This window comes from Callithrix jacchus, chromosome 4 (genome assembly GCF_049354715.1).
Source record: "Callithrix jacchus isolate 240 chromosome 4, calJac240_pri, whole genome shotgun sequence".
NCBI lineage: Eukaryota > Metazoa > Chordata > Mammalia > Primates > Cebidae > Callithrix > Callithrix jacchus.
This window is the reverse complement of record NC_133505.1, coordinates 123113976-123140556: the sequence shown is the minus strand read 5'-3', so window position 1 is coordinate 123140556 and position 26581 is coordinate 123113976. Positions and strand designations below refer to the sequence as shown.

General features: G+C 37.1%; 1 protein-coding gene across 1 annotated transcript in view; it reads left to right on the top strand.

Annotated features, from left to right (window-relative positions):
• GPRC6A (G protein-coupled receptor class C group 6 member A) overlaps positions 1 to 6652 on the top strand; it is a 34113-nt gene extending 27461 nt beyond the window's left edge. Inside the window, exons 5-6 of the mRNA XM_002746896.6 lie at positions 2618 to 2741; positions 5501 to 6652. Of these exons, the coding sequence (XP_002746942.2) occupies positions 2618 to 2741; positions 5501 to 6615 (1239 nt within the window). The 3' untranslated portion in view covers positions 6616 to 6652. The remainder of the gene's footprint in view (positions 1 to 2617; positions 2742 to 5500) is intronic.
• Positions 6653 to 26581: the final 19929 nt, after the last annotated feature.

Genomic DNA, 26581 nt, shown 5'->3' with positions numbered 1-26581 from the left:
GAGATGCGAGTGATCCTATAAAATATAGTGCTCAGCTCAGAATCCTTTGATTACATCCTATTTCTCTGAGGGTAAAAGCTAGTGTCTTTAAAAATTCTACACAACCTACCCCTAGTACCTTCCTGACTTTATGTCCCACCCTCCCCTTACTCTACACCCCTCTTGAAATCCCACAGGCTTTCAGTCTTCCATGCATGCCTTCCCTTCTACTGGCCCAAGGACTTTGTCCCTGTTTTCTTTGCCTATAACAGTTTTCTCTGATGTTCATGCAATTAATTTTCTTATCCCATCTTGTCTTTTCTAAAATGTCACCACCTCAGTAAGCCTTTCCCTGGACACCTTATTTAAAATTGCAACATCAACCAGTAGTTCCTATTCACTGTCCTATCCTTATTTTTCTCCTTAGAACTTACAACTATCTGTCATTCTCTACATTTTGCTTTTTTTAACGCTGTCAGTCTTGTCAACTAGAACTTAAGGTCTATGAGATAAAATATTTGTGTTGTATTCCCCACTGTGTCTTCAACAATTAGAACAGTGCCTGACATATAGCTAGGCACTCAACAAATACTTGGTGAATGAAAGAATGAACATAGTAATGCTGTAAACCACTTCCCTTAATCTGATTTCCCCGGGCTGTAAAAGTTTTAGTAAAGTTGCTTTTTCCTTAAAAGACAGAAATGTAGCCATTCTTCTGTGTTCTCAAACTGTCAGTGTTACCATCTTCATTTTCCTTATCATTATCCTCACAATTACATTACAAACCCAGCACTCTGCTAAATACGTAACTCACAATGAAACTTTTAAAACATGCTCTGATTCGTTTTCTGTTTGAATACAGAGATGATTATTAGTTTTGCAAGAAACATCATTAATTGTTATCAATACTTATCTCCAGACTCTGTAGAAAATTCATTTAATGAAGAGAAGGTGATAGAATGACAGATAACTAAGTGAGGCTCTTAGGGACTAAATGGAAGAGGTTGACCACTACGAAAAGTGAGACAAATCTTTCTTTCTGTTGGAGACACCCATAATTATTTCTATGACACATTAAAAATCAACAACATCTGAGATCATTTAGGTCAGATTTTAGGATATGCCAATTTGCATGCTAGTTGGACTATTTACATTTCTGGTAAATCACTAAAACTCATAGTACAAAATACCAGATAATCCTAACTCAATTGAAGTCTAAAGTAATCAATACAAGATTTTAGACTATCTTTGCTCTTGATGCAGAGGGAGAGAAGGGACCCTAACAATGTCTGGCTTTATCTCATAGTTAAATCTTTCTATGTCCTCTGAGCACCCTCCAGGAAAATGAATACTTTAAAAGTTTGCTAGCCGGGCACGGTGGTTCACGCCTGTAATCCCAGCACTTTGGGAGGCCGAGGTGGGTGGATCACGAGGTCAAGAGATCGGGACCATCCTGGTCAACTTGGTGAAACCCCGTTTCCACTAAAAATACAAAAAATAGCTGGGCATGGTGGCACGTACCTGTAATCCCAGCTACTCAGGAGGCTGAGGCAGGAGAATTGCCTGAATCCAGGAGGCAGCGGTTTCGGTGAGCCGAGATTGCGCCATTGCACTCCAGCCTGGGTAACAGGAGCGAAACTCTGTCTCAAAAAAAAAAAAAAAAAAAGTTTGCTGTGCGGAATTCACAAGGCATATATACTGCCTGCTGAAGACCCAGGTCAGCAATAACTGGAGAGAAAAAGGAAACCAGTGCTTGCAGACCCGGGATACTGAATCTTTTCTCTCTCAGACAGATTATTTGCATTCTTCCTGGTTAGTTTAGTACTTCAGTTATGTTCCAGAGTAAGAAATAACTGATAAAAGAATCTTGAGAAAGATTCGTTTAACCATTCTGCTCTGCTCCAAGGGTAAAAGTAACATGATAAAGTAGATTTTTCTCACAAGGTGTATCATAAGAAAGGGCCTATGAATGGAAAATAATAACACAGCCAAAATGCAACTAGCTAGAGTTCCATAAAAGTAGAATGCTGCATGTGATTCAAATTGTGACAGGCAAATTATAACTTGAATTCTCAAGATTATTTGAATATTATTTCTATATTTAGAGCTGTCTTTTAAAACTAATATTCTAATATTAAATTAGAGAACATTAAATTTTAAATTGTATTTTAAGCTTAATATGTTTTTTCTGTTTTTTTTTTAGAGTTTGACAGGACATGCTCCTTAACAGGGTAACAAGAACTTTCTTTTAAAGAATACAAAAATCTAGTCATTTGCTATTTTCTTATCTAGTGGAATCCTTCATTCAACATGGGATTGAAACTTACCAAACCATCATTATTTTGTTTAGTTGTATTACTACGCATTTCTCCCTCTGCTAGGGACTTCTGAAAGGGTTAATTTCCATAATTTGCTTACAGAAGTTATTAATGCAACAAAAACTGTGTTCTTCTTAAAGCGACTTCTCCACCCTAAAAGCTTGTTTACATTTTTCAAGATGGCAGAAAGATTCTATAGTCCTATGAAACAAATACCACAATAGTATTTAGTAAATATATCTTAAATTAAGCCGAGGATAATTGATTAGGATAATTCTTTTTACAAATTTACTTGTGATTTCTTTTCACTTTTAATACAGAAAATTCAATCTAAATGCTCCAAAGAATGCACTCCTGGGCAAATGAAGAAAACTACGAGAAGTCAACACATCTGTTGCTATGAATGTGAGAACTGTCCTGAAAATCACTACAGTAATCAGACAGGTAATTACAGTCACTCCACGTGGACAGTGATCTACCTGAACCATTCTCTGAGGCTTTTTTTTTTTTCTTTGCATGAATTTTATTTTGGTTTGTTCTTTCATTCAAAAAAAAATTGAAAAAGCTTCATGTGCTCCTGTAAAATTAAATTCCAGTGAAATTTCATTTTATCTTGGAATTTGCTCTATTCTATCAACGGGTGCACAACCAATAAATAATAGAGTTGTAAAAGTTACTTTACCTCCAAGGGAAAATGTCATTCCTTCACTCATACTTTCTAAAGTATGCACCTCTTAAAGTGATACAAGTTAATTTTGTCCATGTATCCCTATACAGATGTGCTTGGCTCGTAACTGAGGTATAAAAAATACAAATAAGTAAATGTTGAATTAACTAAACATAATAGAAACCCAGAGGCACCTGGAATTAAGAAATAGGTGCGCACATCCTGGAAATCTTATTATATCTACCAAGAAGCAAAAGTGAAACCTAAAAGAAACTTCTTCTGTTAGGCAAGGGACCAACTATTGACAAGGATGAGATGCTAGTAACTGATTGTTTGCCAAGCCTATCTTTAAACATTTGACAAGATAAAAGCAAATTACACAAATTAAAGTATAAGAGTGAGCTCAGCAGCCTTAGGAACCTTAAAAGAAACTATGAGCACTTCCCGTGAAGTAAAGCCTACTTTAAAAGCATCAGATTTCCTTGTTTATTGGAGCATTCCCATTCATCTTGCAGAAAAGCTGAGATTCCAAAACTGGAATAGTTCCCAAATACCTATTCTTTTTGCTTATTGGCTTCAAGGAGAGAAGCATACCAATGAAAATATTCCAAGATTCATGTTCTGTTGTTGTGTCACCAAAAAAAAAATGCCATTTATTCCAACCTGAGAGTATCACAACTTTATATCTACCTGCATTTTATTATCTCACATTTAAAAATATCCCATTTCTTGTGTATATTTAATAATGTTCATATTAGTGGAATTGAGCATTTAAATGATCAGTAAATAAAAATGCTACACCACTGCCTAAAAAATTAGATAATTAGGGAGGGAGTTTTTCAGGCAACATGGTAACTACCAATTATCATCCAAATGAGAGAAATAAAAACACCAAGGAGTATGTAACGTCTATTTTCCATAAAGATGTATGGGACTCTTTAAAGGCTGTTCCTGGGCTTTCTTTTGGTAACCAGAGTAAGTCGCTTCCACAAACAAATGTAGAAGACTGAAGACACATTGGAGGATAAGCTAGGAGTTAGGAAAACCCAAAGGATGCCACCTGCTAGTCCTCTCTTCGTCTCTAACACACAACTCTCATACCTAGATAAGGCTAATAAACATCCACTGGACAAAAAAAAATGGCAGACACTAGCAACTGTGGTTATGGGGCAAACAGAAAAGAACAGATATGTTAAGGGAATGGAGTTCAGAAAGAGGAGGAGGCTGGAAGAGTCATGAAGTTTATAAACGGAAATACAACCTTACGTTGAGGTTAATAAAGAACACACAATTTTAAAGAGTTGTACAGGCACTGTGGGGTGTACTCAGATGAATGCCCTGACAGAGCCCTTTGGATGTAGCTGGGACTCACCAACTTTGGGTGACTAGAATGGGGAACAAATGTAATATCATTTCTAGAGACACAACTCTAACATCAGCTATTTGTACTGCCCTGCAGCCAGAATCAGCATAAATACTTTTCAACGATCACTACCCAGTTCAAGAGGCTCAGATTTACCCACTACTTGGAGAAAAAAATAAACTTTAATTCTTCATCAATTGCCATTGATTACAATTTTCCATTATCTCACTTTTAAAAAGACACTTCAAGCTCTTAGAGTGATCTAGCCATATTGGCTCTGCTTTTAAAAGAATTGCACCTTTACTAGCTATAGCAGCTCCCACACATTGTGTAATGCTCTGTGTGAAGCATTTTACAGTTACTGCCTCATTAAGTGTGGCATCCCAATGAGGCAGAATCTTTTATTTTATTACTTTTTGAGACATTGGAGATTCTGAAGTAGGCTCAGAAAGTTCAGCTAGTTTGTTCAAGTTTACAGGAATTATAAGCGGAAGAGATAAGGAAAGCTATGTCTGATTCCAAAGCCTTATTCTTAAAGTGCGGGAACTGGACAGGTGTGGTGGCTCATGCCTGTAATCCCAGCACTATGGGAGGCTGAGGCAGGTGGATCACGAGGTCAGGAGGTCAAGACCAGCCTGGCCAAGACGGTGAAACCCTGTGTCTACTAAAATTACAAAAATTAGCTGGGCACAGTGGTAGGCGCCTATAATTCCAGCTACTCGGAAGGCTGAGGCAGGAGAATCTCTTGAACTCAGGAGGCAGAGGTTGCAGTGAGCAGAGATCACACCACTGCTGCACTCTAGCCTGGGCAACAGAGCAAGACTCCCTCTCAAAAAAAAAAAAAAAGTGTGCTGGAACCATCACATATAATAGCAAATACATAAAAGGCTAGCATCTATTGTGAGTGTATTTATTTCCTAAACATTCACAATCCAGCTGGCTTTTTTTCTTTCTCTTTTTTCTCTTTCTTTCCCTTTCTCCTCACTTTTACCCTTTCTCTTTCACTTTCTTTGAGTTTGTGCATATTTTATTTTAATAAGTAACCAATGTGACAATGATCTATATCTGTTCTTTCGTCAGAACTATTACAGAAGAGGAATCTCATTTGTAGTATTGTGGACTATCACCTACTTTAAATGTTGACAATGTACCTGCATCTCCTCTGTCTTTTAGATATGCCTCACTGCCTTTTATGTAACAACGAAACTCAGTGGGCCCCTGTTAGGAGCACTATGTGCTTTGAAAAGGAAGTGGAATATCTCAACTGGAATGACTCCTTGGCTATCCTGCTCCTGATCCTCTCCCTACTGGGAATCATATTTGTTCTGGTTGTTGGCATAATATTCACAAGAAACCTGAACACACCTGTTGTGAAATCATCCGGGGGATTAAGAGTCTGCTACGTGATCCTTCTCTGTCATTTCCTCAATTTTGCCAGTACGAGCTTTTTCGTTGGAGAACCACAAGACTTCACATGTAAAACCAGGCAGACACTGTTTGGAGTGAGCTTTACTCTCTGCATCTCCTGCATTTTGACGAAGTCCCTAAAAATTTTGCTAGCCTTCAGCTTTGATCCCAAATTACAGAAATTTCTGAAGTGCCTCTATAAACCAATCCTTATTATCTTCACTTGCACAGGTATCCAGGTTATCATTTGCACACTCTGGCTAATCTTTGCAGCACCTACTGTAGAGGTGAATGTCTCCTTGCCCAGAGTCATCATCCTGGAGTGTCAGGAGGGATCCATACTTGCATTTGGCACCATGTTGGGCTATATTGCCATCCTGGCCCTCATTTGCTTCATATTTGCTTTCAAAGGCAGGAAATTACCTGAGAATTACAATGAAGCCAAATTCATAACATTTGGCATGCTCATTTACTTCATAGCTTGGATCACATTCATTCCTATCTATGCTACCACATTTGGCAAATATTTACCAGCTGTGGAGATTATTGTCATATTAATATCTAACTATGGAATCCTGAGTTGCACATTCTTCCCCAAATGCTATGTTATTATTTGTAAGCAAGAGATCAACACAAAATCTGCCTTCCTCAAAATGATTTACAGTTACTCTTCCCGTAGCGTGAGCAGCATTGTTGTGAGTCATGCTTCACTGGAGTCCATGCATGGCAATGTCACAATGACCAATCCCAGCTCTAGTGACAAGTCTGCAATCTGGCAGAAAAGCAAAGATCTTCAGGTGCAAACATTTGCACACATATGCAAAGAAAATGCCACAAGTGTCTCTAAAAGTTTGCCTCGAAAAAGAATTTCAAGTATATGAATTAGCCAGAGGAGATGCCACATTCCAGAATAAAATGTTTCCGAAGTATTTACATCTAAGATGTGCTTTTAATTTCCCAGCAAGTATGTCATATATATTTCCTCACCACCATCTTTATCAAGTTATAGTAGAACAGTCATTCTGTCCAATAACCTATTTAACAAATAGAATTGAATCTGCAGCCTGAAACTCCTTTCATTTCTTACCACTTTCATTGATCTCCATCCTTACCTGCTTCCTCTTAGGCACATCGTTAAAGACTTCTCTTCTATTCAAAATTGTCCCCTAATGTGTCATCCTTACTCCATTCTCAACCACCTCTTTTCAAATCTCTTTGTATGGATTCTCCTCTCTTGAGCAATTTTACTCTTCTCCTTCAACTGCTCAGTGTAGTTGTACAAGCATTTGAGCAATTACCATGAACCAGGTGATATGCTAAATAACAAGGTACAAAAGCAGCAAGGCATCATCGCTGATCTCAAGGAGTTCAAAATCCAAGGAGAGACAGGCACATATAGACATCTTCAATCAGTGTGAGGAAGTCTATGATTATAACGTATATAGAGCACTATAGCAGTATAGAGAAATGGTACTCAACCACACTGCGGGAGGATGGGAGGCTTTAAGAGGAGACTTTAAATAATGAGTATAATTTTTAGGTAAAACCCTGAAAGATGAGTAGGGGTTAGCTAACTAGAGAAAGCACAGAAAGATATTCTAGATAAAGGAGGAGAGTGGGAGAAACAACGGAAAGCGTGAGAAGAAGTTGTGCTCAGGGAACTATCACCATTTTGGTATTACTGGAGATGAGTCCTCTTTGGCATGTAGAGGTTAGATCATGAGAGGCCACCCATTGGAGTTCTTGCTAAGGAGTATGGGTCTTTGTCCTGTGGGGCAGTGGATAGCCATTAAAGTGTCTGGCAGAGAAGGGACAAGAGGGGTCAAAGTCCCCAGAATAATCACTCTGAAACAAGATGGAGGATGGAGTCTAGATAAGAGAGGATTAGGATCTGCACCAGGGAATAGAAAGGGGGATATGTATGTGCATTCAAGCTATATAGAAGGTGATCAGTTATTTGACGTGGTCAGTGAAGGATGGGTTACAGGCTTCTAGACTGGTTTATTGAAAGGTGGTATGAAATATAGAAGGAAGAAGTGGCTTAGAGTAGAAGATGGAATGTTGAATTTGAGGTGCCTGGAAGAATTTTAAGATGTATCAAATATTCATATGGACATAAGACCATGAGCCCAGGGGATGGTTGTCAAGGCTGGTGATAAGAATCTGGATGTTCACATTGCTCCCATCTATATAAAACATAAACACACAAAATGACACTGTACCCAATCTTTACTTTTTCTTTAGCTGTCACTCTCTTTCTTCCTCCATCTCACAATAGACTGTTTAGAGGAAGACTGTAATTATTGACTTGTGACCTATTAGTTCCCAGTTTATTTAAAATCTGGCTTCTAGTTGCACCACTCTGATGAAATAGTTCACAGAAAGTTTACCTGTCACTCTTTATCTCGCAAATTTGATGATTATTTTTAAGTGTTTATCTCCCTTGAATCTTAATTATATTTCTGATCTAACATCTCCTTATTGAAATTCCCCTTCCCAGTTCTGTCTATAATTTTTAAAGCCTTCAGTGAGTCTGATGCAAAGGCTTTGCTGATTCTCCTCGGATACCCTGGCCATTGAATTTTATTCTCCTTGGCAGATTTGTCTTCCTCCACTTGACTATTAAATGTGAGTATTTCCTAGAGTTTCATCTTCAACCTACATCTGTTTCTGGTAACACACTCTCTTGCTACAATATTAACCAGCTCTATGTCTTAATTTTGACTCAAACGACTCCCCAAACTGTATCTCTGGCCCAGGTCACTCTCCAACCAACCTGGCTGCTTGTCCCCCCTCACATTTCAAAGCTATTATGCCTAAAATTTAGCCCATATTTTCCTTCTTCCTTCTCCTCCTTCTCCTCCTCCTCATCCTGGTTTCCATTTCTCAGTATGTAATAGTACCCACCTTTGGACCAGTTGGCCCTGGGATGCATCCTTGATTCTGCTGCCTGCTTCACTGTCGTACACCTTTAATTCATCACCTGTCTTTATTTTCTAACACCTATATTTTCCTTTTTTTTTTTTTTTTTTGAGACAGAGTTTCACTCTTATTACCCAGGCTGGAGTGCAATGGCATGATCTCAGCTTACCGCAACCTCTGCCTCCTGGGTTCAAGCCATCTTTCTGCCTCAGCCTCCCGAATAGCTGGGACTACAGGCACGTGCCACCATGCCCAGCTAATTTTTGTATTTTTGGTAGAGATGGGGTTTCACCATGTTGACCAGGATGGTCTCGATCTCTTAACCTCATGATCCACCCTCCTCGGCCTCCCAAAGTGCTGGAATTATAGGCTGGAGTCACCGGTCCCGGCCACACCTGTATTTTCTTAAAACTTTGCCATGATCTTTATCCCTGTCATCACTTCCTTAATCCAGGTCTTCATCACCTCTTTTATAGATTGTTGCAATAGCCTTCTCATTTGACTCTGGCTTCAAAAGTTTTACTCTAAATATACAGGAGGTCTTACTAAACCTTCTATTTACTTCCACTAGATCTCTTTCTATGATAAAAACTTCCTCATGCTGCTAAATTATTTAAAAATCTGTAAGTCAAAACTCCTTATATTGATATCCAGGCTCTTCAAGTCCAGCACTAACTTCTACTCCTTCCGGCTTCGTGAAGCGTGCTTCAGAAATGGCAAACCACTGGTGATTGTTCGTGATTGCTCATCCCCATACCATGGTGTTTCAGTCCTCAGAGCCGGGGCTCTTCCCCTGCCTTGATGTCCTCTCCGCTTCTTGTCTTTCTGAAACATTCTAGCTCAATCCACTAGGCACAATTCAAGTATCTCCTCTTCTATGAAGCCATTTTTTTTCTGCTCCTGTTGTAGCACATATTACATTTTATTACATTTACTTGCTTTTATCTTAATTTGTTTAATGCTTATTGAGGAACAATCAATACCAGGAATAATTCTATGCACAGGGATAATTAAAAAGGCTTTTTTTTTAAAGTCAAGTTCTCTGCTCTCAAAGAGTTTACATTCCAGTGTTTTCACCACATTGCAGTGAGACGCAATTCTTTAGTAATAATTCTCTCAACCTCTCTTTCCTCTCTGGGACTACTATGGTCACCACAACTAATATCACCCCAATTCAGGCTCTTACAGCTTCACATCTCTGCTATTGAAATATCCTAAACCAGTTACCTACATTAGGATTTGCAGTCTAATACATAGAATAAATCTTTACCGAATCAATCTTTCTCAAATTCACTTCAATATTATCATGCTCCTCTTCAGAAAAATTTCATAACTTCCCATTGTCCTTAAAATTAAATTGAATTTTCCTGCCTTGCTAAGCAAGACCTTCCACAGCCTTGCTTCAACATAAATTGAATGTTTAAAAAAATAAGATATTAATTTTAGATTTCTGCATATCCTAGATTTATTTATATATGATACAGTATAATGTATACAGTGATAATGTCTCATAAAAACTAAGAAGAGAAAATATTCTGATGTACATGAAAATGTTAAGAAATGATTATTCTGTTTGTGATTTCATTAATTCACTGCTCTGTTGACATGGAAACAATTTCTCCTATTGACATGAGAGGAAAGGTGTAGAAGAGTTTTCATATTCTTAAGTGTTGTCTCCCAAAATAAAAAATCACAGCACAATGCCAATAGAACAATAAAAGAAATATTGTTTCATAAGAGTTGTGAGTTTTACTACAATTACATAGCTTTCAACAATTATTATGGAGGAAAACATCCTACTTAATCTAAGAAATTAAGTTTTAAATTCCTTGAAGCCAAAACTACATCCTTGTCATCATTTGAAAAACACAAGTAAGAGAATGAGTATTTTACTTTTCATTTTCCTTTTAACTTTTTTTATTTTTTGAGATGAAGTCTTGCTTTTGTCGCCCAGGCTAGGGTGCAATGGCGTGATATCGGCTCACCGCTACCTCCTCCTCCCGGGTTCAAGCCATTCTCTTGCCTCAGCTTCCTAAGTAGCTGGGATTACAGGCACCTGCCACCACATCCAGCTAATTTTTTGGTTTTAGTAGAGACACGGTTTCACCATGTTGGCCAGTCTGCTTTCGAACTCCTGACCTCAGATAATCTGCCCTCCTTGGGTATTCTGCACTAGGATTACAAGCATGAGCCACTGTGCCCAGACTTTCTTTTAACTTTCGAGGCCCTTAAATTCAACTGGGTGTAAATTGAATAATTTTTTAACTCTTTTTGGAATAAAGGGTTTCCTCCCCTTTTATTATTATTATTTTTTTTAAGATGGAGTTTCACCATATTGGTCAGGCTGGTCTTGAACTCCTGATCTCTGGTGATCAGCCCGCCTCAGCCTCCCAAAGTGCTAGGATTACAGGTGTGAGCCACCGTGCCTGGCCCTCCCCTTTTATTATAAAGCCTATACTTAAATATTATTTTTAAAGAAGAAAATTAAATAAGTGGAAAAAGTACCTATCATTCCAACTAATCAGTAATCCTTCATTATAAAATATTCAACTCTTTAAAGTTTGTCTTGATAAAGTCCAAATTGTTTTTTAGATAGAAACTTTTCCATTAGTCAAGACAAACTAATCTGGGTCACGGTGGGGGGGTAAAGTATTTAGACTACAATTTCAGACTGACTTATATAGTTGTCTCCTTACCCTGCCCACAGGGACACCCATAGTAAAATACTTCATTGCTGAAATGGAGAATGAGGGAATAACACACATTGCACCATAGCCTTTATTGGCAGGATAAAATGAGAAGCAGGTCAGCTCAGATTGTGAGGATCTCAAGAGCAAGATCTACCAATTTTGTTATGATGTGCCTAGATTTTGTACAAGGCCACACCAAAACTGGTACTCAATAAATATCGAATGAGTAATTTTAACATTCTCAAGAATATTCTTGAAATCTTGTTCAACACAGTAACTCAATGGCTTTTCCTAAGCTTCCCTCTGATGTTAGAATCTCCACATCTCTTAAACTGTCTTTAATCCAAACCCTCAAATAGGCCCCTACTACCATTGTTAGCAAAATAAGACTTACAGAAAGTTAGAGTGGAAAACATTTAATGCATAATCCTCAAAACTTGGGTGAAAAGAAGATGGAGAAAAAGCTTCTTTAGACAAACATAGGAGTGAAAAGTGGAACTTCCTTTGAGAAATAGAAAGGAAAGGAGTATCTCCAGGCCATACTTTTTTTCACTTTCTTGCCAGTCACTATGCAAAAGTAGAGCAGCTGTCTTGGACCATGAGATGAAATCTGCATCTCGTGAAAAGGGCAGAGCAACAAGATGGAAGAGGACTCAATGCCAATACTCTGGAGCTGCTTTTTCAGTCCTGCACCCCTGTTCTTAGAGCTTCTGGAACAAGAACAGCCTGATAAATTCACATGTGGGCTTCCTGTCTCTTTTAATGAGTGTCCAAGCACAAAAACAATATGAAGAATGGGAGAATTAGCATAGTAAGTAGATGCACTCACCTTCAAGAGTCTCTTGTAGGAAAATCTCCAGTGATTAAAATGTCTTACATTTATAACTTCTCTTAATTTTTCTAGTAACCTGCAAGTATATTTCCAGAAAAAATAGATTATCAGAAAATGAAATTTTCAGAGCTAAAAACGAATGAATCGAATACAATCACATTTTTACATATAGCCATTGTTTCATGTCTATACACATGTGGGCCTGATCTGTGTTTTAGCTTGTTAGACATAGAATAGCATGACTAAAAAGCATAGAAGCCTAAATAAAGTAATATCGAGTCTGTAAATATTCTTAACTTTATTTTTAACTTACAAAACATATATATTTATAGGGTAAATGTGATGTTTTGATATATGTTTACAACGTGGAATGATTGTCAGGCTAATTAACAAACACGTATACTTGTCACTTTTGTAATGAAAATCTTCAAATTATATGCTTCAAGTAATTTCAAAATACATGATGTATTATTATTTATTGTAGTCACATTCTGTGCAATAAATTATTAAAGCTTATCTTCCTGTCTAACTGGAACTTTCTTCCCTTTGATCAATATCTCCTATTCCCCATTACTCTTCCCCTCCCCAGCCTCTGAGAACCGCCATTCTACTTTCTAATTCTATGAGGTCAACTTTGGTAGATACCACATATGAATGAGATCACGCAGTATTTCTGTGCCTGTTTATTTCACTTAGCATAATGTCCTCCAAGTTCATCCATGTTGTCACAAACAACAGGGTTTCCCCCTTTTTAATGCTGAATAGTATTCCTCTGTTTCCCCAATTAACCAGTGGGTCTATGGTAGTATATTTCTCACCTAAAGGGCTATCCATTTTAAATACCCCAACAGAAAACATGAGAACAAAATTCTGGGAGTTGCCCGTGTTAAACCAATGAAATTACAAGAATTGCTAAGTCCTTTCATAAGACTAAATAGAAATGAGAGCAGCTAGTGAGACCCCTATGTTGGTAAACAGCAAAGAAAGAGTGAAGCGTTGAGAGGGTTAATTCATTTGTTACATTTGCAGCCACCTATTTCCAAAATACATTGAAATTAATTTTATAATAAAACATATTTAAGAAAATTCTTAAAGATGTTTAAAATTAAATATATAATAGAACAAGGCCAATAATAATAATAATTGAAATATAGGCTGGGTATAGTGGTTGCTCTTGTACAAAATCTGGCAGTGGACATCACGGCAGACAATAGAAGTGGACATCATAGCCCTCAACAGGCACAGCCTGCACTGATACTGGAAATTTTATAACCTAGGAGGCTCATTTTCTGGTCTCAGCGCCTTCCATATCTGCTATGTTATTCTGTAAGTTCCCCACTCTCTTCACAATTCTTTTAGCAAGTCTCCCCACTCCGTGTGCAACTGGAAAGGCTGTCAAACCAGAGTGGTGGAAAAGTGGCTCAGATTGAGCCATAAGAGACTTTTGGGGTCCTTTCTGGCCTCGAAAAGAAACAGAAAAACTCCTTCTTATTTAGGTTTGTGAATGATAGGGCTTCTGACAATCATCATTCCCACAAATGAAGAAAACCTGTTTGAGGCAGGCGATAATGAGACAAAATGGAAAGTGAAGCCAATAAAAATAGCAGAGAGAAAAAGAGAGAGAGAATTACATGACCACCCTGATTTAGCTGTGCCTAAAGCTAAACTATCCTTAGACTTTTTCGCTATGAGAGCCTATACATGTTCCCTTTTATATTCTTCTTTCACTTAGATTTCTATGATTTGAAACTAAAGCATCATAACTAAAACCCTTGTACTTCACATCAATGGTTATATTTTCCCACCTGTAAAATGAAAAGCATGAAGCAAACTATCTCAAATTTCCTTCTGAGTCTAAAACTTTACAGCTCTAGATTAATTGCACATTGCTCTAGGACAGGACTATTATCTCACCTGTTTTGATAGCCAGACTTTCTGGCATTTAGGAGGCTCTGAATAACTACCTCTAGTATTAAATTTTTTTAATGGTCTGTCCACTCTTTAAACCTAGCCTTTTGTAAAGCAGCTACCTCTGTTATTTTTGCTTTCTTATTTCCCCTCTGTGTCTCTAATAAAACACAGTGCCAAGCAGATGTTCACAGGTTCCTCTTCCCAAGAAAGGAAGCTAAATAATGCTCGTGAGGCTGCACATGGTGGCTCACACCTGTAATCCCAGAACTTTGGGAGACTAAGATGGATGATTGCTTGAGCTCAGAAGTTCAAGACCAGCCTGGGCAACATAAGGAAACCCTGTCACTACAAAAAAAAAAAAAAAAAATGTTAGCCTGGCGTGATGGTGCACACCTGTCATTCCAGCTACTCAGGAGGCTAAGGTAAGAGGATCACCTGAGCCCAGGAGGTCGAGGCTGCCATGAGCCATGATCGTGCCACTGTGCTCCAGCCTGGGTGGCAGAGTAAGTCCATGTCTCGAAATATTAATGATAATATTTTTAATAAAATGAAGGGTAATACACATTGTACTATTGATCTGATAGCATGGCAAATATAATAATTAAAAAGAGTTATTTATCATTGACATAATCCAAGCTAGAGAGAAAGATTGTTAATCATACCATTCATAATTAACTTTAAGATTTGATGTTTCTTGCTCTGTGGAAAACAGGAAAAAAGTAAAAGGATTTATTGAAGCAGTAGCTAAAAGAAGCATAAGCCAAGTTTTAGAAATTTAGCTCATACTTCTGCTAATATCTGTGTTCAGACCTCCTGTACTGTTAGGTGCCCTTTATAGACACATACACACACACAGAATATATACACACACACACATTATATATATACATAATTGATATATAAATGAGTGTGCATGTGCTTGTACACGTGTGCACATGCACACACACACATGACATTTGCCACACCAGGATGAGGGAGAAAAGAAGAGGTCCGTCTGCTAAGACACATGAAAGAGGATTCTTTTCCTTTCTCTAAGACACAGTGTGTACTGTGCTTTGGTTGTTACCCTAATAACGTAGTGTACGACTCACCCAAAGTGGATTTTTCAAGACCCCAAGTCAGTGCTTGGAATGAAGTTCTAGCATAAGCTGCAAAGACAGAAGTTGGAAGTTAAATACATAACCAAGCTTTCCAGTGGTGGCAGAGGGAAGGAAACCTCAATATCCTATTGTCAGTGGGCATGGATGAGAATGAATTGCTACATAAAAGCAATGATTGTCCAATAATTCTCAGTATTTATATAGTATATATACTTATAAATCACACACACACACACACACACACATTCTCATTCTCTCTCTCTCTATCTCTCTCTCTCTCTCTCTCTCCCTCTCTCTCTCTCTCTCTCTCTCTCTCTGTCTCTGTCTCTCTCTCTCATACTATTTTCTGTTAACTTTCCTATAACCAACTACAAATAGTTTTGGTGGGAAAAGTGGGGGAGAAAGTTTGGTCAAGGAACTGTCTTTTCCTCTTAGTAAATAACCTGAGGCATGTTGGAAGGAGAAATGCCAAACACCCAGCCCTCTCTGAAGTTCCTTGCCAGCAAAACACCTGTATTTCCTTGTTCTTGGTATTACAGTGGTGGGATACTTTTGACTTCCCTAAGAAACTTTTCTTGCTACTACCAAAACTTAAGTGTCTTAGTTTTTTACATGAAAAATGATAAAGATATCTATCCAGTCTACCATATGAGGTTATTATAAAGATCAGAAGAGATAATGCACATTATAGTACTTCAAAAGCTACAAATCACTGTTCAAAATATTATTCTATCCTCACCACTGTTAGTATTTGTTTTCACAACATCTTGTGAGGTAGGCAACCATTACTAAGAAGGAAATTAAGGAACAATAAGATTAATTATCTTGTTTAAAGTTGTATGTCTATTTGGAGGCCAGGTTGAAGTGAATTCAGACACTCTGACTTGATTCTAGAACACCATGTCACGTACAATGAAAATCAAAAAAAGAAATGAAAAAGAAACACTTTTCTTCAGACCTTTGACCTATGTTGTTTAAACTTGAAAGAAAGAGGGAAACAGAGCCAAACAGAGAAAAATTAGATAATTTTATAGGCATCCAAGTCAAACGATCAGGTTAGACGCATAAACCTCTTTTTCCACTAATCAATCAAAACAATACATGGAACGGGAGGAAAGGATAGGTTTCACAGAGTATTTACCCAACAGTAAAGAGACAGATATTCTCAGACCTTCAAAATATGGTAAATTTACTGGTTTGGAAATAGGATCATTATGTATTATCAATGAAAAATTCAGACAATTTTTGGAAGCCAATTTGTCTCCAAATACCTAGATTTGCCAATATCTATCACAATTAAAGAAAAATATAGGCTGAGATCATGCCTGTAATCCCAATGCCTTGGGAGGCTGAAGTGGGAGGATCACTTGAGTCCAGGAGCTTGAGACCAGCCTAGGAAATATAGCAAGACCCTATCTCTACAAATGAATTTAAAAATTAGCCTAGTGCATGTCATGCACCTGTAGTCCTAGCAACTCAGGAGGCTGAGGCAAGAGGATGGCTGGAGCCAGGAGTAGGAGACTGCAGTGAGCCATGATCATGTCACTGTACTCCAGCCTGGACAACAGATCGAGCCCCTATATGTAAATAAATTAATTAAATTAATTAAATAAAAATAGTAAAAAACGTATTTTCTGACTTAGCAAATCCACTGCTAGAAATTTAGACCTCAGAAACAAATTCTCAACTACACAAAGATATATTTATTTACAAGAGGATCTTTGTAAAAATTCTTTATTAAAATAATAAAAGATTTCAAAAACTTCAAACAACTTAAATATCCGTAAAGAATCATCTATATAAGTTATAATACATTTTGTTGAAAGACTGCTCAGCCATTTTTAAGAGTAGGTAAATTTATATGAATAGATATTAAAAGACCCCACCATGGATTGTGAATGAAGGAAACCAGTTGCGAGTAGCATAATTTTCACATGTATGACATATGTAAAGAGTGGAAAGAGGCCGGTCGCGGTGGCTCAAGCCTGTAATCCCAGCACTTTGGGAGGCCGAGGCGGGTGGATTACGAGGTCAGGAGATCGAGACCATCCTGGTCAACATGGTGAAACCCCGTCTCTACTAAAAAATATACAGAAAATTAGCTGGGCATGGTGGCGAGTGCCTGTAGTCCCAGCTACTCGGGAGGCTGAGGCAGGAGAATTGCCTGAACCCAGGAGGCGGAGGTTGCCGTGAGCCGAGATCGCGCCATTGCACTCCAGCCTGGGTAACAAGCGCGAAACTCCGTCTCAAAAAAAAGAAAAAAAAAAAAAAAAAAGAGTGGAAAGATATGTATCTAAATACCGGTTTCCCTTAAAGAGTGAATGATTGGCCAGTCACGGTGACTAATGCCTGTAATCCCAGCACTTCGGGAGGCAGACATACGCAGATCACCTGAGTTTGAGACCAGCCTGGCCTCTACCAAAAAAAATACAAAAACTTAGCCAGGTGCGATGGCACACACTTGTGGTCCAGCTACTCTGGAGGCTGAGGTGAGAGGATCACTTAAGCCAGGAGGTGAAGGTTGTACTGAGCTGAGATCATGCCACTGCACTCAAGCCTGGGCAACAGAAGGAGACCCTGTTATTAAAAAAAGAAAGAGAAAGAAAGAAAAAGAAAAAAGAAATGCTAAAAGAAAAAAAAAGCTAAGCATTACTTACACAAAATAAAGATATGTTGACATTCCCAGAATGTAAAGTATAAAGAAACAACATATTACTCAGATATTTTTTTTCTTTTGAACTATTTCCTTAAGTCAATATCCCAGAATAAAAGTGTTGGCATTCACACAGACACAGACACACACACACACACACACACACACACATTTACATGGTACTTTGCAGGTGTTGGGAATCCAAATCAAATTCAGGACACACGTTTTGACAAATATTATAGTATTTATACACAGAATTAAATAAAATATCTGAACTCAGACCTAGCCAAAACATCATCCATACTGTAATTAATTGCAACACGTAAAATAAAAAACAACCTAAGTGTCCACCATATAAATAAAATAAACTATGTCTTTATAACTCAGTATTAAAATGCCATAAACAAAGATAAAGATTATGCTGAGAAATTGAAATGTTAATGAAATAATAAGTGAACATTTTTAAGTGTTATGGGCACTCTAGAACTCTATATTAGGAATGGTTATATGTGGGATAAAGAGGAAAAAAAGAACTCTGTATAAATCTGGGTAAAGATTCCAAAGAAGCATAGAGAAATAGAAAACAGTTTGTGTACAAATGTAGGAATATGAGATGATTTTATATTACTTTTAATGTTATTTAACAATACATATTTAAAAACCTAATGAGGTCTGTTGAAATGCACATATGACAAGAGTAAGATCTTCCCAGTCAACTTACAGCTGCATTGCCACTAATAACACTGCAAATGTAATAAATGTGAACTAATGTCCTAAAGGAAGCATCACTTTCTAATAAATAGAATTCCAGTTGCCATTGTCTGGAGGCTGAAAAAAAATCATGAAAAAATACATGCCTGAAATCATGTGTATTTTTAGTGAAAAGACTGTCATAGAATGTCACTAGATTAACCTTTGTGGGAGTGACTTTAAACTCATAATTGGATTCCAGGCACGTCAGACATAGGCAAACTGGCTATAATTGCCTCATTTTTCTTTCTGACGCTTGACAATAACCCATATTTATACTTTTTAACAACCAAAAGATAAACCAAAAGGACAGAAAGAAAAGAGATATATCTGAGCTACGGAATACAGACTGTAAGGGCAGTGGGAGGGCGACTCGGAACAGAAAAATGCCCCATTCTTTGGTTATTTGAAGAATAAGTTGAAGATACTGCTGCCACCTTGTGGGCAATTATATTTTTACTTTTTATTTATAGACAGATTAGTATAACTGTAAGATCCTCATGGAATATTTGTAGAACAATTTCTTGATAAACACTAATATCGATGTTTCAATTTATCACAATACTGAAGAATACAGACAATAAAACTAAAAAATATATATGAGCCCGGCGCGGTGGCTCACGCCTGTAATCCCAGCACTTTGGGAGGCCGAGGTGAGTGGATCATCTGAGGTCCGGAGTTCGAGACCAGCCTGGCCAACATGTCGAAACCCTGCCTCTACAAAAACTATAGAAATTACCCGGACACGGTGGTGGGTGCCTGTAATCTCAGCTACTTGGGATGCTGAGGCAGGAGAATCGCTTGAACCTGGGCGGCAGAGGTTACAGTGAACTGAGATCACGCCATTGCACTCCAGCCCGGCAATAACAGCAAAACTCTCGTTTTCTCTCTCTCTCTCTCTCTCTATCTCTCTCTCTCTCTCTCTCCATATATGGATATATATATCCATATATGGATATATATATCCATATATGGATATATACATATATATATACAAATATATACATATATAGAACAATATATGTGTGTATATATGTATATGTATATATGTATATTTATACATATATACATATATTGTTCTACATATATACATATATTGTTCTACATATATGTATATATATACATAAATTGTTCTACATATATATTTCATTTATTGGGCATATATATACTCGTATTTTGTATACTGGGCATAAGTAATTAAGAAATATATATTTTGTTTACTGGGCATAAGTAATTAAGGAATGGTAAGATAAAAACATTGTTTTAGAAGTGAAGAATTTGACTTTAAATTGAGTCTCAGAAAAAAAAATCCAACTTTTAATCGTCAGGTCAATAATCCCTCCTTCTGAGCTTTTGTACATGTTGCTTCCTTGAGGATAAGTGGTTATAGAAAATTGCCCTTTAACCAGCCTGGCCAACATGCTGAAACATTATCTCTACTAAAAAAAAAAACAAAAATAACATAACTGCAATCCCAGCTACTCAGGAGGCTGAGGCAGGAGAATTGTTTGAGCCAGAGAGGCAAAGGTTGCAATGAGCTTAGATCGCACCACTGCACTCCAGTCTGGAAGACAGAACAAGACCCTGTCTCAAAAAAAAAAAAAAAAATTGTCCTTTCTCTCAAATTTTCTAATTATAACGCATATGAAGAAAATCATCAGTACATATTTTTTAACTTTTTCACCGTTTATTCATTCATTAAACATTTTCCAATGTTATAATATTCAACCCCTGGTACAAGCAACAGGAAAAATTATTTCAGCATTTCAAATATCCTTCACAATGTATGTCCTGGCTCACTGGTGGTTACAACAAACACTAAACATCATCTGATTTTCCCAGATTAACTCTTTGTACTCAGTACAAAATTCACGTGTTTCTTTGATGCTAAAGGTATACTTGCATTTTCAACATATAAATGAAATAAAAATTACAATTCAAAGTGTTTAAAACTCTTCATTAGAAATGCACACATCACATAAAGTTAGTTTCATAGAGCAAAACCTCAATTGCTCCATGATGATCATAGCTATGGCCTTAATGGAAGGAAATTATGTGAAATGTTAGAGTTTCAGACACAAATCAAACACTGGTATTTGATTTGTCTAACAAAGAAGCAAGAAAAAAAATCTCAACAAAAAGTAGGCACAGGACTTAAATAGATAGGTCTCAACATAAGATATACAAATGGCTAACAAATATATGGGAAAATGCCCAATATTACCAGTCAGGGAAATGCAAATTAAAACCACAATGAGATACCACCTTACTCCTGCAAGAATGGCCATAATTTAAAAATCAAAAATAATAGATGTTGGCATGGATGTGGTGAAATGGAAGCACTTTTACACTATGGTGGTAATGTAAACTAGTACAACCACAGTGGAAAATGTATGGAGATTCCTTAAAGAACTAAAAGTAAATTACCATTTTATCAAGCAAACCCTCTACTAGGTATCTCCCCAGAGGAAAAGAAGTCATTATATGGGAAAGATACTTGCACATACATGTGTCTAGCAGAAAAATTGGCAATTGTAAATATATGGAACCAGCCTGAATGCCCATCAACCAACAGTTGGATAACAAAAATGTGATAGCTAGATAGATAGATAGGTAGGTAGGTAGACAGACAGATAGATGATAGATAGATAGATAGATAGATAGATAGATAGATAGATAGATAGACACTGTGGAATACTACTCAGTCATAAAAAATGAATAACAGTATTCACAGCAACCTGGATGGAGTTGGAGACCATTATTCTAAGTGACAGAACTCAGGAATGGTAAACCAAATATTGCATGTTCTCACTCATAAGTGGAAGCTAAGCTATGAGGACACAAAGGCATAAAAATGGACTTTGGAGACTCAGGAAGAAGGTTGGAAGAGGGTGATGGATAAAAGACTACACATTGGGTACAGTGTACACTGCTTTGGTAATGGGTGCACCAAAATCTCAGAAATCACCACTAAAAAACTTTTCCATGAAACCAAAAACCACCTGTTTCCCAAAAACTATTGAAATAATTTTTAAAGAAGTAAAAAGAATTGATAAATAAATATTTTTAATTGAAATAAATACATTTCATAATATCTAGTATTGCACTGATTTAGACATTTAACTTCTAAAATGGAGATAATTCTTTTTTTCCATTTATGAGTAGGCAGGGATAATGGAGATTGTTCTTATCACTAAAAAATGACTAATGGAATCTAAAGGTACTAAAATGTTTAAAATCTGCAAAATATTTCATTCAAGGAGTAAATAACAAATAGTTCACAGGATGGACTTTAAGGGATAGCATGAGGATTGGGTGCAGTGGAGTTAGGGGAATAAAGTTACTTTATTATTGTGCTCTATCAAATTCCACTTTTCATCTATAATGAATACAATAAAGATTTTTATTCACTTCCATTCAGATATTCCACTTCTAGGTAAACAAACTATTGCACATGTACCCAATGAGATATGTCAAGAATGCTCATTGAAACATGTTTTACAATAGTAAAAATTTGGAAAACACATAGGCAAGTAACAAAAAATAGGAGACTATAGAGCATGTAAAATGAATGTGTTAGTGCAACAGTAGTAATATAGATACATTTCATAGACATTGTTGAATAATAAAAACATTTGTTAGAAACATTTGTTGAGCAGTGAAAACAATGTTAGAACATTATAATCTCACCCCAGGGAAGACTCCTAGTGATTGTTGAGGTTGAGGGAAGAAAATGAATCTGAATCTACTTGGCTCTGCCCTTTCTATGAGTCTTGCTGCCTGCAAAAATGAAGAATGCATTCTGGTCTATTCTTTATGCCATTCGTTTCATAAAGTAGACTCTGGCATGACTAGGGGTCTGCCAGGTCCAGGTAGTCTAGCATTTGATGAGTCAGTCAATTTCATTCTAGGGCTCAGTACTAGGAAGGCCACTTGCTTGCAGATGCCATATCTTCCAATCAACTTTATAAATAATAAAGGTAAATTTTGCTTTCCTATTGGCAGACTATTTTTTAATATCTCAACTGCTTTAAAATGGGCAGGAATCAGAGGTGTAATTTACTGGGCCTTCTCACACAGCCTAATATTCTACAATTATTATGATAGCCATAGAATGTATTTAGTGACTACTACTGACTTTAACATTGTTTCTTAATGTATTTTATTATGTAATTTACATCTTAGTCTCTCCCTAAAATTTCATATTTTTCTCCTTTGTGTATTCTTTGTATATTTTTGTGCATTTGCCATTATGATAGAGATTCATCTTATACTTAATTGAAACCAACTACTATATGAGGCAGGATATTTTTCACTTATATGTAGCTGAATTTATTTTATAAAATCAATTATGATAGCATATTATAAAAGTGACCATACAATTCAATTTTTAAATGAAGCACATATACAAGTAGCAAGTGCTTCAAGCACTTCTTTAAAGAGTCTCTTAGAGCAATCCAGCTTTGTAAGAACTAGCTTTGAAGATTTTTAGATGACTATTAGAAAAAAAGTTGGAAACACTTCAAACTAGAACATAATGGTAGTCATAGAAGTAAAGACACTGAAGTACATAAGTTTCCATCACCATCAAAAATTTTTGCATGATTTTAACAGAGCTTTATTGTTGAGTTAATACATCTCATTCTGTCAGTGCCATAAATTCTTCCTCTTTAGAGTTATTATTTAGCAAAGTAGATACTGACATTACAAAAACAATTAAGTATGTATTCAAGCAGGCAGCTGTTTAGATTTTTAAAGTTTGATTTTTGAATAGCATAGTATAGATAGCTTTTGACTAGATATGTATAGTGCTAGGCCTCTGAGAGTAAATGTTTAATTGAGACTTTGCAGTTGAACAAAAGAAAAAAAGGAATGAGCAAAATATAGTAGCTGATTTTTAATCCCTAAAACACTCTGTACCTTAGGTTATCCAGTTTCAATCTTGAAAACTTTCCCTAAATTTTGGTACTTTAACCCAACACAGGCCTTTTGTTAAAGAACACTGTTAATTAAATGCTTTTGGTAACAGTTTCTTGACAATTATTTTCAACAAATTTTATGGTAAATGTTAGTTATGATGATAAATTATTAAGTTCATATCTGTAGGTGGTGGTAGAACAAGAAATATGCAAAATAAAAAAGCTTATACTGCAAACTGGTAATTAGAGTAGTCCCAAGTAAAAAGTTTGGAACAGGAAAATAATTATTTTGATTAGCTGATTTTTATCCCTGAATAGGCAAATTGTTCAAATAGGTTGGTTCCCAATTTTGAAGAGAACATAGCCATATAATCCAAGAGAGAGACAACTGGCTTACGAAAGTTAAAGAGGAATTGTATCAATGCATGTAGGCCAAGAGGTCGTTATCTTAAGGTAATCTGAGGTGGCATCATTCACGTGATTATGAGAAAACAACCTTCTTTTATTGTAACTACATAGGAAGGAAATTACATTGTATATCTCTTATAAGTGTGATTAATTTTGCAAGACCATTTAAATGTATGTTTATGAGAGGGTGGTATGGGATGAGGAGCTGGAGAAGCACTAGCAAGTAATCAGAAAATTCTATCCAAGCATACAGATTTGAACCATGTAGTCATTATTGCAAAGGGGCATATGCTTTTTTGCTGTTCTGGAGGGGCTGTGAATAAACTGTTTGAATGTGCACGTATTTCAAATTTGTAACTTCTAAAACAAAAGCTACATATTACTGAAAATATGAAAGGCTTTGAACAGTTCTTATCACTTAACCAACCCTGCTTTCTTCTGAATGTCTTTCTCAAACTAATGGTTGAAACAATGGGACAAAAGCAACCCAACCAATTTAGTCATGCCCTAATGAGCACGGGTCACACACACAATTTTACCCCAGCCCTCCAAGCCAAAATTAAATTGTGATGTTAGTTGATAGTTGCTGTACATCACTATTAGTAGCATAGAGTAATTAAATGTGATCTACCTTCCTGTGGTTAGTGACATTTTAAGTTTCTAGGGATATGACAAGGACAGAGAATTTGAATCGGACCATGCAAAGTATCAGAGCAGAAGACTTTGGAAGAATCCTCCCTGAATCATTGTGATTTTTTTCAGGGCTGTTTTTTCTGTTTTGTTTTGGTTTGGTTTTTCGAGACAGGGTCTCACTCTGTCGCCCAGGCTGGAGTGCAGTGGTGCAATCTTGGCTCACTGCAACCTCTGCCTCCCAGGCTCAAGTTATCCTTTCACCTAAGCCTCCTGAGTAGCTGGGACTGCAGGCATGCATCACCATACCCAGCTCATTTTTTAATTTTGTTTAGAGATGAGGTCTCATTATATTGCCTAGGCTGATCTGGAACACCCGGGCTCGAGCAATCCTCCCAACTTGGCCTCTCATAGTGTTAGGATTATAGGTATAAGCCACTATGCCCAGCATCAGGGCTGTTTTGTATTCTGTGGATAGAGGTTTGGGAGTTAGGGTTAGAGAAAGAATAGGGAAGAGGTTGGCACCATGAAAGTTTTACATGATTACAACCATGTTTTAGAAAGCTCTCTGCAGGCTATGCAAAGGAAGGATTGGAGAAATAATTAACCAGAGATGGGGAAAATACTTTGGAGGTCATTATAATTAGATGTTTGAGAGAAAATAAAAGACTGAATTACAAAAATAAAACTGGGAATCAAGAGGAGTAACATGAAGATCTGTAAGTAGAGTTCATTGATCTTGTTTGATATCTTATTTTGAGCAGAACTATGGGGCAAAGAGCCAGACCACCAAGAGCTGAGGTATGAACAGGAAAAGACAAAAATGGACAGAGTTAAGAGTATCTTCTTCTTTGAGAGCTTTGTTGGAATGAGATCAGGCAATATCTGTCATCCGTTCATTCTTTTATCCAATACACATTTGAAAATCTGCAAATGTGCTAGGTACTGTGCTGACCATCATATAGTGATGCCCCAAGACCATCATTTCACTGGTCATGGAGATTGCATTCCAAGACAAAGTACATATGCAAAAACACAGAGAATGGCAACTGCTAAGGAAAAAAAAAGGTGATGAAATTGAGGGTGGGAGGAGGGGTAGGGCAACTTTTGCTAGGATGGACAGGAAAGGCCTTTAGGAGGCAGTGACAGCTATACTGAGACCTTAAAAATGAGAAAAAGGTGAGCATGTGAGGAAAAAGGAAATGCAAAGACCCTGAAATGAGAGAAGGCTTTTGCTGCTTGAGAAAGTCAGAGGAGACCAGTGTGACTGGACCATACAGAAAAAAAGAGAGTGGCTGGAATTGAGCTTGGAGAGTTACGCAGGTTCAGGTCATACAGGGCCCTGTAGACCCCAGTAAAGAGTTTCCGTTTTATTCTAAACACAGTGTGCTTGGAACCACTGGAATGTTTTGCCAGAATAAACAGATGATCTGATTTATGGTTTCTATAAATCATATCTGGTTTATATCACAACCAGACCAAGTTTTGATGTTACCATAAGCTCTGACCCTAAGAACTCAGGCCAAATTAAGATCTTTGGCATCCTCAGTGCTGAAAATACTATGGCCTTCATCAGCCCATATGTAAATATATATTTAGAACACAAGCATGAGGACATTTTACACATGCTGGTGCTCTCATGAATTTTTATTCTTAATTCTAAATTTCAAAATAATTTCAAAACACTCCTTCATGTTTTCAGTGCCCTTTCTGTGGTTGGTGTCTTAAGTGTATGCTTAGTCCTCATCTGGACCACCCACTTAATAAGGTTACCCCAAGCACTAGGGACCCCTATGAGCAGAGTCTAGAGATAGACTGTCACTTTAGAACTTTCCCTACAGAGAGACTAAAAGGGAGTTGGAAAACAAGTTAGTTAAGGTCCCTCTAAGGCCTTCCTTTGGGAGCAGGTCATTTGCTGACGAGGGAACCTCATCCCAGCCACACTGAGAGCGCCTTGGGGGCAGCTCTGCAGCTCTATCTTTGTATCCTCTGCCTTAGCCTAGCAAGAAGCACAACGCTTCCAACTGAGGGG